General features: G+C 36.2%; 2 protein-coding genes across 4 annotated transcripts in view; one reads left to right on the top strand and one right to left on the bottom strand.

Moving 5' to 3' along the window:
* tmem150c (transmembrane protein 150C) overlaps window positions 1-11,624 on the bottom strand; it is a 13,360-nt gene that overhangs the window by 1,057 nt on the left and 679 nt on the right. Inside the window, exons 1-8 of one of the 3 annotated variants that reach the window (XM_016504954.1) lie at window positions 7,446-7,677; window positions 6,811-6,850; window positions 5,433-5,535; window positions 5,301-5,354; window positions 5,187-5,219; window positions 5,035-5,102; window positions 2,741-2,868; window positions 2,365-2,542 (exon numbers count right to left, since the gene is read on the bottom strand). In XM_016504954.1, the coding sequence (XP_016360440.1) occupies window positions 2,365-2,542; window positions 2,741-2,868; window positions 5,035-5,102; window positions 5,187-5,219; window positions 5,301-5,354; window positions 5,433-5,506 (535 nt within the window). In that variant the 5' untranslated portion in view covers window positions 5,507-5,535; window positions 6,811-6,850; window positions 7,446-7,677. Of the gene's footprint in view, window positions 1-2,364; window positions 2,543-2,740; window positions 2,869-5,034; window positions 5,103-5,186; window positions 5,220-5,300; window positions 5,355-5,432; window positions 5,736-6,810; window positions 6,851-7,445; window positions 7,678-11,624 lie in introns of those variants that run through there. The other 2 variants (XM_016504955.1, XM_016504956.1) reach the window with 2 other exon arrangements.
* carm1l (coactivator-associated arginine methyltransferase 1, like) overlaps window positions 10,274-11,624 on the top strand; it is a 29,722-nt gene continuing 28,371 nt past the window's right edge. Inside the window, exon 1 of the mRNA XM_016504957.1 lies at window positions 10,274-10,544. Coding sequence (XP_016360443.1) covers window positions 10,388-10,544 — 157 coding nt within the window. The 5' untranslated portion in view covers window positions 10,274-10,387. The remainder of the gene's footprint in view (window positions 10,545-11,624) is intronic.

Genomic DNA, 11,624 nt, shown 5'->3' with positions numbered 1-11,624 from the left:
ATCAGAGGTAAAAAACGATATAAATACTGTTCAGTTTCTTGCACAGACCGATCGTTTCGTGTCTTTACAGATCAATGTATCGTCACGAGCCGCAGGGTTTAATTTGGTTTTGTTTGTGTATGTTTTTTTTGACTCTCAAAGCCGTGATTCCCATCCACTGCCATTATAGGACTGACAGACTGCAACGGTTTGAGTTAAAAATCTTCGTTTGTGTTCTACTGAAGAAACAAAGTCACCTACATCTTGGATGCCCTGGGGGTAAGCAGATAAACATCACGTTTTCATTTTTGGGTGAACTATCCCTTTAACATACTATCTCTGTATTTAAAAATGTTTTTAGTTACCTCTTGTAGTACACTTGAACCCATCTTTCATACACTCAAGTGTACTACAAGCGGTGACTAAATACATTTTTGAAATACGGAGATAGTATGTTAAAAGCACATTTTAGTTCATTTTCATGGTGTCCCAAAATAGCACAGTTGAGTACACTTAGATGTAATTAAGAAGTACTAAAGTATAATTTTTAGTATGTTAAGTACAAAATTAGTGTGTGTGAAAATAGAGCACTTTAAGTACATTATGGAAGTGTACTTTTTTATTTTTATTTTTTACCTGGGATACTGTATATTCACAATAATCTGGTGATCGAGCAACATTGACAGCAACAATAACTTAAACCTGCCTAAGGTGGTTAGCTTTTCTGTTTTGATGGATAAGATGATAGTGTACCAACTAAACCAGCTTAAGCAGGGTGAAATCTGATTCATTTCTGTGAATCGGGTCAGATTGTCTGATTCAGCGATTCTTTTCTGTCATCACTTAGAAATGTTCACGGATATCTTTGTATGGAAGCTTGTTTTTGCCTCTGAATAAAAATAAAAAAGGTAATTGCAATGTTTTATTTCACAATTCTCACTTATTTTGTTCTAGGAATTTTGTGGTGTAATCACGCAATTGTGAGTTATAAAGTCAGAATAACATGATATAAATATGCAGTTCTAAGAAAAACTGAATTTAAATAAAAAGTTTCAATTGACTTTTTTTACTTAGTGTCAGAAATGGGCTTCCTAGCTTAGTGAGAAACAAGTACACTTAAGCTTTTTTTATTATGGAAATAATATACTTTCAAAAGAATATACTGTTCAGTGCAAACTGAACGTAATGTTTTCGGACACTTAATTACATGTTGCTGTTAAATGAAAATGTATTGTAGTTTAAATTCATATTAAATGCACTCTAAAAAATGCTGGGTTAAATACAACCCAGTGCTGGGTAAAATAGGGGCAAACCCAGCAATTGGGCTGTTTTGACCCAGCGGTTGGGTTAAATGTTTAACCCATCCTTCTGGGTAAGTAACCCAACTGCTGGGTCAAAACAACCCAATTGCTGGGTTTGTCCCTATTTTACCCAGCACTGGGTTGTATTTAACCCAGCATTTTTTAGAGTGTGAAATTAGCTTTGCTTTTTGACCCACTTAAGTAGGACTTAAGTACATCTTTATATGTAATTTCATAATTACTTCTATGGTCTTTAAAATAGTATAAATGTTCAAGTGAACTGCTGAATGTACTGACAAGCATTTATGGAAAACTAAAATATTTTAATATAATTTTTTTTAAACTTGCATGTCTAAATATTTAAATATATTTGTAATATATATTTGCTACACATTTGTAGTGATCATGTTGCAATTTAGTACCTTTAAAATATATTAACTTTTAACGTAATATTGAATAACACTACATTTAAAATTATAATCAAGTGCTTTTTACATGCGCTTTAGTATGTTAGTCAGCACTTAAAATTAAAGTATGACCAAATATTAAAATAATTGCTTTAAAGTAAAATGTTTAATTTCACATTATTACAAAGTGCACTTTTTAAAAGTGTGTTATGAAACGTAGGTTACACTTGATTTTGTTACTTACAATAGCATTAGGGTTTGAATTCGGGTTTAGTGTGGGGTTAGTTGCATGCAATACACGTACATGCAAGAACCGTTTTTACAAAAATAAAAGTACACTTATTTTTTGCAAGGGGTGTGTATATAAAATGGAAATAATTTTTTTCATGCTGCTTTGTTCAAATGGTGAAATACCTTTTTCTAAATTTTGAATGTTATACATTTTTTAAACAATTTTGGATCTCTGACAACAGTGGGTTTGTTTGAAATGACATATTTAGATATTTCAGAGCTAGACGTATAATGCATATCATCAGAAACCGAGACGTTCTGGCGTTATCACCCAGCCCTATCATTTACTTGGAGCTAGATTCATTTTTTTCTGCACAGTCGACAGTGTCAGTGCTCGTGTATATTGTTTTACGTACGTGAGGTTACAGTGGAAGGAAAAAGGATACAAAGCAGCATGCAGGAAGTTACAGCTCCGGACAACAGGAAGCGAGGGATTCCTGCTCGCCTGCCTTCATTCCTCAGGTTGACCTTTAGGGTCATGAAAGACTGGACCCAGCAGAACAGTGTTCCTAGGCCAAAGGTCATGGACGTGCCAATGTTGTGCAGCTCCTCATCGTTGGACAGCTAGATCAGCAAAACAACCGAGGTGTTAAGGTGAAAATAGATCACTTAAAAAGTAATGCAGAATTCTACAGTACATATTATGAAAAAAAAACATTTAAATGTGTAGAAATGTTTCATTTTGGCATGAAAGAATATCTTTGTTAATCTGTTAATAAGTGATTCAATATTGTGTTTGCAAAACAAAAAAATAAATCATACCTGGAAATTCCCAACTAAAGTCATACCAAAGCAGGCAAGAGACAAAGCCACCAGACTGCCGATGTTGAGCCAGGGTTTATGCACTCTCGGCTTCAGCTGCAGATATCGCAGCACTCCCAGAATAAAGCCTGGAGCCCAAGAGACCATGAACATTTATTGCAAACAATTCTACATTCATTCTAAGATGTAGATGAGTTTGTTTCGTCATCAGATTTGGAGAAATTGCATCACTTGCTCAGCGATGGATGCTCTGCAGTGAATGGGTGCCGTCAGAATGAGAGTCCAAACAGCTGATAAAAACATCACAATAATCCACACCACTCCAGTCCATCAGTTAATGTCTTGAGAAGATGAAAGCTGTGTGTTTGTAAGAAACAAACCCACCATTACTGTGTTTTTAACTTCAAACTGTTGCTTCCAACTAAAATACATGTCTTCTATTCATAACATTGCTTCCTCCAGAGAACTGTCATCATGGGGCCCGTTCCTCGTACCTCGCTGAATACATCCGAGATGATTTGAAAGATGCCAGATCTTCTAATCGTGATAACTGATCTCTGGCTAATTTGGTTCTTCAAACGAATTTGCGGCTTTGATTCAAATATCTGGATTAAGTTGTCTAAGATTAGTGCGCGTTCTCGTGTTCCCCGTAAAGGGCAGATGTATCGATACTCGAGACCACGATCAGCAATCAGTGTTGCCAACTGCTCTCAATTGAAAGTAGCTAAAACTGTAGCTAAATGTCACTAGATGACATCACAATGGCAAATTCAGTGATCTATATAAAGATGAATATAGATCAGTGGGCAAGATGAGAACTTCGATAAGGTTTGTCCAAGAAGTTGCTATATTTGTCCCTAAACTTTTTTTAAAAAGACTCAAAAGGGGTGGGGAAGTCGCTAAATCTAGCTACAAAATTGTTAAATTGGCAACACAGTCAGCAATGCAGCGATTGGCTGGCGGCAATACAGCAACGCAAGGACATCATATAATTAAAAAAGACACCTGATGGAAAAACTTGACACATTTCTGGAAACAGCCAAGCGAACAAAACTACATAAATGTAGTAATAGATAAATGAAATGTGCTCTTTTTATTTTTTTAACGTGATTCCCAATTATTTATATTCATGATTTCTAGTATTTGTACAGGCTTTACATTTTTATTTCAGTGTTGTAATTAGCAATTCATTTAATTTTATCTTTGAAGCAGATTTGTTACGTGACAGCATTAATTAAAGTTGCTTTAGTATCTGCGTCTCCTGTGCTCCAGCAAGCCACTTCCATAATATCTGTCAGCACTCACATTAATGCATGGCTCAGATTAACTGTACAGCATGTGTGTAAGACTCCAATACAATTATAGAGTTATTTCATCACGAATACATTTTTCAATGAGTAAACCTGGCTGTGTCTATAGTGTTATCGATGATGACTACACAACATTATAATATTTTTTGTATTAATTTTTAAATGATTATTATTGTAAATTACTGTCCCTGGATCAGTAGGGTACTCTTCTAATAAAGCAGCAGTGGCTGGGACAGATTTTAAGTATCAGTTCTGCTTACAAAGATGCCATCTAATCCTGTTTACATGAAATAAGCTGCTCCCGAGCAGGTTTAAGCTCACGGACCTGTTGACAGCAAGTCTGGGATGAGCTTCGAAGAACCAAACAATCCAAGATCATGCCAAATCTGAGTTAGCGACGTACAAAGAACAGACCCCTGGTCTGAATCGAGAGAAATCTGCACAGATCAAGTACTGTTTACAAAAGAAAACAGTCCAAAACAGCTCTAATATGTGGCTGGATTTTGATGTGAGAGACAACAGATGATGGACTTTTTCACTGGAGGAAGCGTTATTATGGATTACGGACTCGTATTTTAGCCAGAAGTGACAGTTTAAAGTTTGATTTGTTTCTTACAAACACACAGCTTTCGTCTTCTCAAGACATTAACTGATGGACTGGAGTGGTGTGGATTATTGCGATGTTTTTATCAGCTGTTTGGACTCTCATTCTGACGGCACCCATTCACTGCAGAGCATCCATCTGATGAAGAAACAAACTCATCTACATCTTGAATGGTCTGAGTACGTTTTCAGAAATGTTTGTTGTTTTGGTGAACTATTCCTAACTAAACTGATGTTCATATGATGTTGGTGGACAGTGCAAGAATTGCATCAGGCTACAATTTCAGTCCATATGAAGTAATGATTATATTAGTCGTTAGCTCTTAGCTCGTTCTGTTTATAAGACCAAGTCCTCTGATAGGATCTGAGCACCATTCATACCTACAAAGGCTGCCATGTTCATGACTTGACTGAATACACAGCTGGCAGGTGGGGCATTGCCTGCGATGCTAAACAGCAAAGACAGCGCATAAGAACATTTATCAACCTCTAAACAAATCGTGCAATTCATAATAACATTCATACAGATTTACCTGATATATGGAGGAGATTTTGATTCTGACCTCCTATGAAAATCAGTTTGAAGGAGGCATAAATATTGATTACTTAGATTAAATAATTGGCTTGCGATAGGGATATGTCCTTACTTGTACTCTGCACTGAGTGGGGTGATTTTCTCATCCTCTACAGCAATGAAATACCTGTTTAGAATGAAATGATATAACATTGATCTTAAATCATTGACCTGGAAACAGACAAAGCAGGCGTCGGATACTCACACAACCCAGAGACCAGCAGCTGTGAAGAAAGAAAACATTACAGGCAGAAACATCCATGGGCTGCACTTCCTCATGTCTTCTTATGAACGTCAATAAAACAGCCCTGCAATAAAACCAACAGCATATTCTAATATCCTACATTCATACTCTAACAAATGCATCACATTTAAAGTGTATAAAGTGCAACAGTGGCTGCCCCATTTTTATATTTTATATATTTTTTAAGTTTGACCCTTAATCCAGATTACTTACAAATGTTAGTCCATTACAGATTACTTTATGAAAATTGTAGTTAGCAATGTAATCTGGGTTACTCATTTTAGGTGCATTCTGACTACTTTTTAGATTAATTTTACATGACTTTTACCTATAACTTGTTTTAAACATACCATAAAATGTACCACATTGATATAAAAAAGCACAAAGAAAGAAAATATATTTCATTCTTTGATATCATAAAATGCATTTAACATTAAGCTTTTCAAATCTAAATAGTACAACACACAGTATGATTTTTTGTAAGGAAACTTTAAAAGAGAAAAAATCAAACAATTATAAGTAAATTGCTGCCATTGTGTGAATAATATGTAATCATGTAATCCATAAAAAGTAACTAATCTGATTATGAGTATTTTAAAATGCAATAGAATCAAATTACAAGTACTTGCTTTTTGTAAGAGCCAGATCACATGTAATCAGTTACTACTCAGCTCTGGTTATCCAATCATTTTCTTCACATGAATTTCAAAAAAATTCTTCAATAAAAAGTTCTTTGCAACATTAGACCATATGATTTAAAAATGTAAATCTGAAGTAATGAACTACTGATCTCACGAAGCATTGTGAATTATGTAACTGAATCAAAAAGGATATTTATTGCAAGTTTATTCCAAAAATGTAGTTTTTACCTCTTGTTAAAGAAGTGTGCTTAATTCTTCCAAAAGTATTCCACGACATTCTAATTCATTGAGATGCACCTGTATATATATATATAAAAAAATACTAAGTCAATGGCTAACATCAGTTCTTTGGTTACATTCTTACAAATATTCTTTTATGCTCAACAGAATACTAATTTTAAGAATGCTAAAGTGTATTTTTACCATGGGAGTGGACAATCACTGCTGAGCTCTTTTGCAGGATTTCCACTCCCACAGTAACATCTCTGATTGGTGGATCTCTCTTCATGGATTATGGGTAGTGAGGTTCCTTATTAGTAATTCAGCCATTGCACTACCCAAATTTGTACAAATGAACACAAACAGAAGCATATATCATCACTTAACAACTCTTAAGGTCATAATGGGGATGAGATATTTACTTGCAGTGCCCTACTGTTGCACTTTACTGTGAATAGGACAGGAATCAAACCACTGACCAGCCTCGAGATTTCTTGGAGAATGTCGACAGGGTTCAGTCTACAGAGACAAAACGAAAAGCAGTCCTTTTACTGGCATACTCCAGTGTGCCTGACATCTGAAAGCGTCTATAAAGCATGCATTGTTAATATGACAGCAGGTTTATTGATCAGTAAATGTCCATTCATTGATCTGGTGCTTGTGGACAGCGCCTTAGTGCTGAAATAGTGTGGACAGTGACCGAGATCAAGAGCATTTTCCTGATTCCACATTCACAAATCCAGATGCAGAAACAGTAGGAAATAGGATAATAAATGGGCTAACTTAATTATCAGCTTGATATGATGGACTTTATTAGCATATAGTATCAATGCAAAATTTAAAAAACCGATAAAAATGTATTTCTTACGACTCAAAATAATAAAATGACACCTTAGTTTAGAGGACAAGCCCAACTCATGACTATGTTCACTCTGAATCGAAATACACAGCATGAAATGTCTGAAATAACACATTGGGCGGCATTAATATTGCGCGATATTTATCTGTAAAGCTGTCAAAAAGCAAGTCCGTATGGTCTTCGCCATTAAAATGGGAGATAGCGCGTCATTTAATAAAAGTAATAAATTGTGAACGACGAGTATAAAAGCCATACCTTGTAGACAGCACACTCTTCTGTCGCGTATAAAGCCCGTGTCCTCTTCATTTCATTAGGACTGCGAGACAGACATCATTTGCATTGGGTTGTCTGAGAGAGCCGGGGAACGGGTTTGGCTTCACCGAGAGAGAAATGCGCTGTGAAGTCTTTACTGCACGGATTGGGCCGAGGGACTCGGTCTGGTATTTCTCAGACAGACATTGCGCGCCATGGATCTTACGAGTCATGTCCGATTCGCAGGCGAGTCGTTCTTTTGAACCGGTTCTTTTAATGATTCAAACGAACCGATTCGCAAAGCATTCGGACTTCGCCGCGGATACAGCGCTACACCAGGCCACAGGTTAGAATAGAATAGAATTATTATTTTTTTAAATAAATGAAACCAACTTTATTTAAATACGTTTTACGAGAAAATACAATTTAGTATCTCTACTTAAAATGTCACGTTTGATGTATTGTCGTTTCTTTATAATTATTTGTAAAATGTAGGCTACTAACAATTTCTGAATGAAGTAAATCCTAAATATGTTTTTTGTTTTGTTTTGTTTTTCATGGTTTGTGAATAAAAACGTAATTATAACCACATGTGCAAAGTGAAACCATTATGAAAAATAAAACAACCTGTTTTGTTGTTGTTAGATTGTCTTATCTTTTGATCATTTAGGCAATTCCACCTTTGTCAAATACACATTTACGAACATCAAGGCTCTTACCATGATATGAAAAATAAAAATAAAAATAAATGCAAGCTAAAAGTAGGCTAATGACTTTCGAAAGATAAAATCGAAATCAAAACTACGCGCCATTAACACTAACTCAAACGAAACTGAAATTAAAAAAACAAAATACAAAACAAACATAAAAACTGGTCAAAGTTTTTAACAACCCTGACAGCAAAACCAGTGTTTCTATAGCGTTGGCTGAGAATTCCTGCGCAGCGCGAGAGGATCCGATAACCATGTGAAAGAACAGTGCTATTTCAGAAGAGTTCACCCTTTTTTGTGACAGTTTGTTACAGTTAACGTGTTGGTGTGTTCACTTGCCATTAAACACACACACGAGCTGATCTGGGGTGCGTTTCTCAAAAGAAACTATGGTCAGAAGTTCCGTCACTACCAATAGAGTTCTATGGAATTAACGAGTTCGCTAACGAGTTCAGTATTGGGGAATGGCGAGTCTTACAGCACTGCAATGGGACCAGTTTAACCAGCTGTTACATAAGCGAAAGTCACTCAATAACCTATACGATTTAATGCCATTCTGTAATCTAAATATAGAGTTAGGCTATTAAATAATAACTCCACGAATTAGCTAATATAAAATCTAGATTTTTCTTCGAGTGCATACAAATGTAGCTACAACTATTTTAGCCGAAAGCTATAGTTGTGTGGAATCACATTTTGGAAATGCAAATACAAGTAAATAAAAAATGTGATTAAGTAACCTGAGACTACTATTTTCTAGTGTGTGTGTGAGTGTATGTGTGCGCGTGTGTATGTGTGTGTGCGTGCGTGTGTGAGTGTGTGTGTCTATCTGTGTGTGTGTGTGTGTGTGTGTATGTGCGCGCGTGTGTGTGTATGTGTGTTAGTGTATGTGTGTGTGTGTGTGCGTGCGTGTGTGTGTCTATGTGTGTGTGTGAGTGTGTGTGTGTGTGTGTGTGTGTGTGTGTGTGTGTGTGTGTGTGAGTGAGCGAGTGAGTGTGAGTGTGTGTGTCAGTGTGTGTGTGATCCTTGATTGTGATACATGGCTGGAAGAGAGTCCCATTAGATTACCATCATGATATTGTCAGCATTCGCCATGAAGTCACTGAATAAGTAAAACCTGACATGCCTGTGATGTTGCCTTCTCTTGTTAAATTTTAGTCCTGTGTAATCTCACAGAAAACAAAGTTTGTTGACAAAGTTGTCGACTTATTCACGTTCTCTGTAATCAAATATTTCCTTCCACTTTCGAAGTTTACTCAGTCAAAATGATCAGTTAGACAAGAGGCCTACCAACAAAAACTCGGCAGCATACACTTGTCTTGGACCAGTTTTCTTATTTTTTTGTATTTCTACTAGATGGCGCTGTTCATCCACATTACAACATGACTGCGGCCCCTGTAAAGACTGTAGCTTGTTTAATCTTACCATTTAAACACTGCAGCCATTCATAACCACGAGTATTAGCACTATTACACGGATGTTTACTGAATTAATAGACCCATTTTACCCAGCTCGATTAGTCCTTCAATTATCAGCGATATTAGAGCATTTTTGACTTACAAACCACTTTTCATTAGTTAGTCACATTTGTCTTACATTTTATTATATATTTTTATTTTTGAGAATATTTTATTTGTTAGGACATAATAACGTAATATTTGCATACTGTTAAACACATTAAGAAAAAAGAGTTAGCCTAATGCGTGATTAGACTAAACCACAAATTAACTTTTAACCTGTTATAGCCTACAAGCAACAATTAACATTTCGATATTATTACTTACGGGTCCAGAACACTTACATGATGTAAAATAATTATTTTACGGTCCCGTTACACGGACATTTTTACCACCACACTCACTTTATATGCCAATATGTCAACATGTGTTTTCTGATCTAAGCTGCACTAAAACAATGTGTAGAAATAACAAACAGGCTACTTGACGTAGTGATCTGTTATTGTATCAAACAATATGGTTAACGTTATATGGGTGCTGTAGTAGGATGTAATTGTTTGTTTGAGATACTGAAGCGAATTTATTTACCTATTCTTATTTTATTTATTGTTTTGTCAGAATCCTTCCCGCCGTCGCTGTCTGTCAGTAACCCCGCCCTCTGGCGTCAAGGCCGCTTTAGAGCCTCCTCTCGTCTAAACTTGTTCACAAACTCTGTCTAAAGGTTTATACAGAAGGATATGAGAGCTTCTCCGGCCTACCATGACTGCTGGATTCAATCATGGGCGATAATCAGTTACAGACCAGTTTCTCAGTAACTCTGATCTTTCTGAATGAGAGCGACTTGAAGCAAGATCTGCCGACTTCCAGTCAACATCAGGAGCTCACACTTCAGATCCGCGGAGAGGCTGACGACGTCTGTCTGACCGTTAATAACGGTAATTATAAAACGGAGAGTTCCGGTGCTTGATTCTGATTGGCTGAGCCGCGTTCGAAGCTGTTGTAAATTACTCTACAAACACACACCTTTGTTTACGTTTGTCTGTTGCTCGGCAACCACTTTGTTGCAACCACAACTGTTTCTGAGGAGCTACATTGTTTGGTGGAAGAATACTGTTTTTATTAATATTATTATACTTTATTTGCTCTGTTTTATTCTGTGAAACCTTACTAAGTATATGGAATAACCGTTTTATTTTCTCAGCTTCGCGTCGTGCCTTAGCTGTTATAAATTCACTGTAAACCACGGCTTCTTGCTTTAACAAAACACTACTTTAACGTTACACGTCGAAGATAACATGCACAGAGCTACACAATTAATGTAATGGTGGTTTGGGAAGAACTGTATGAGTAATATATAATTCAAAAGTATTGAAATCTCAGACTTTAGATGACAGACTTACGTATTTTGGCAAGTAAGCAAACATATTTTTTTACATAGTCATTGAGTTTTACAGTGTCATTGAGTTATGTTTATTATTATTATTGTTATTATTATTAGACGTTTATTTAGGCGTACTTTTAGAAATTGTTGAGATAGCTTCTGAATCTATGAGAAGACATAATGATTTGGCGTTGTTACACGTTACATGTATTTCCTGTAGTAATAATGCCTAATTACAAGCAGTTAACATTAAACCAAACACTAACCCTAAAAATATGTTGTTACTTAACATTTCACTTATTTGTGCATTTTAAAATAAAGTGTGAATGGAGAAATATCAGACAAGCAAGAGACTTAAAGGCACAATATGTAGGATTTTTTTATTAAAATATCCAAAAACCACTAGAACGGTGTTAAAACAGCGCTGCTTTTTTCCCGCCCACATACGCACGACCGGATGGAGCGGAAGCGGTCGACTGTAGCATAATAAAAGCTCCGCTGCTTTACCCCACATACGCACGACCGGAAGGAGCGGAAACGGTCGACTGTGGCCTAATAAAAGCTCCGCTGCTTTACCCCACATACGCACAACCGGAAGCAGCGGAAGCGGTCGACTGTGGCATAATAAAAGCTC

This window comes from Sinocyclocheilus anshuiensis, unplaced genomic scaffold, assembly GCF_001515605.1.
Source record: "Sinocyclocheilus anshuiensis isolate Anshui unplaced genomic scaffold, SAMN03320099.WGS_v1.1 scaffold210, whole genome shotgun sequence".
Lineage (NCBI taxonomy): Eukaryota > Metazoa > Chordata > Actinopteri > Cypriniformes > Cyprinidae > Sinocyclocheilus > Sinocyclocheilus anshuiensis.
The sequence above is the reverse complement of the archived record's forward strand: the minus strand, read 5'-3'. Positions and strand labels throughout refer to the sequence as shown.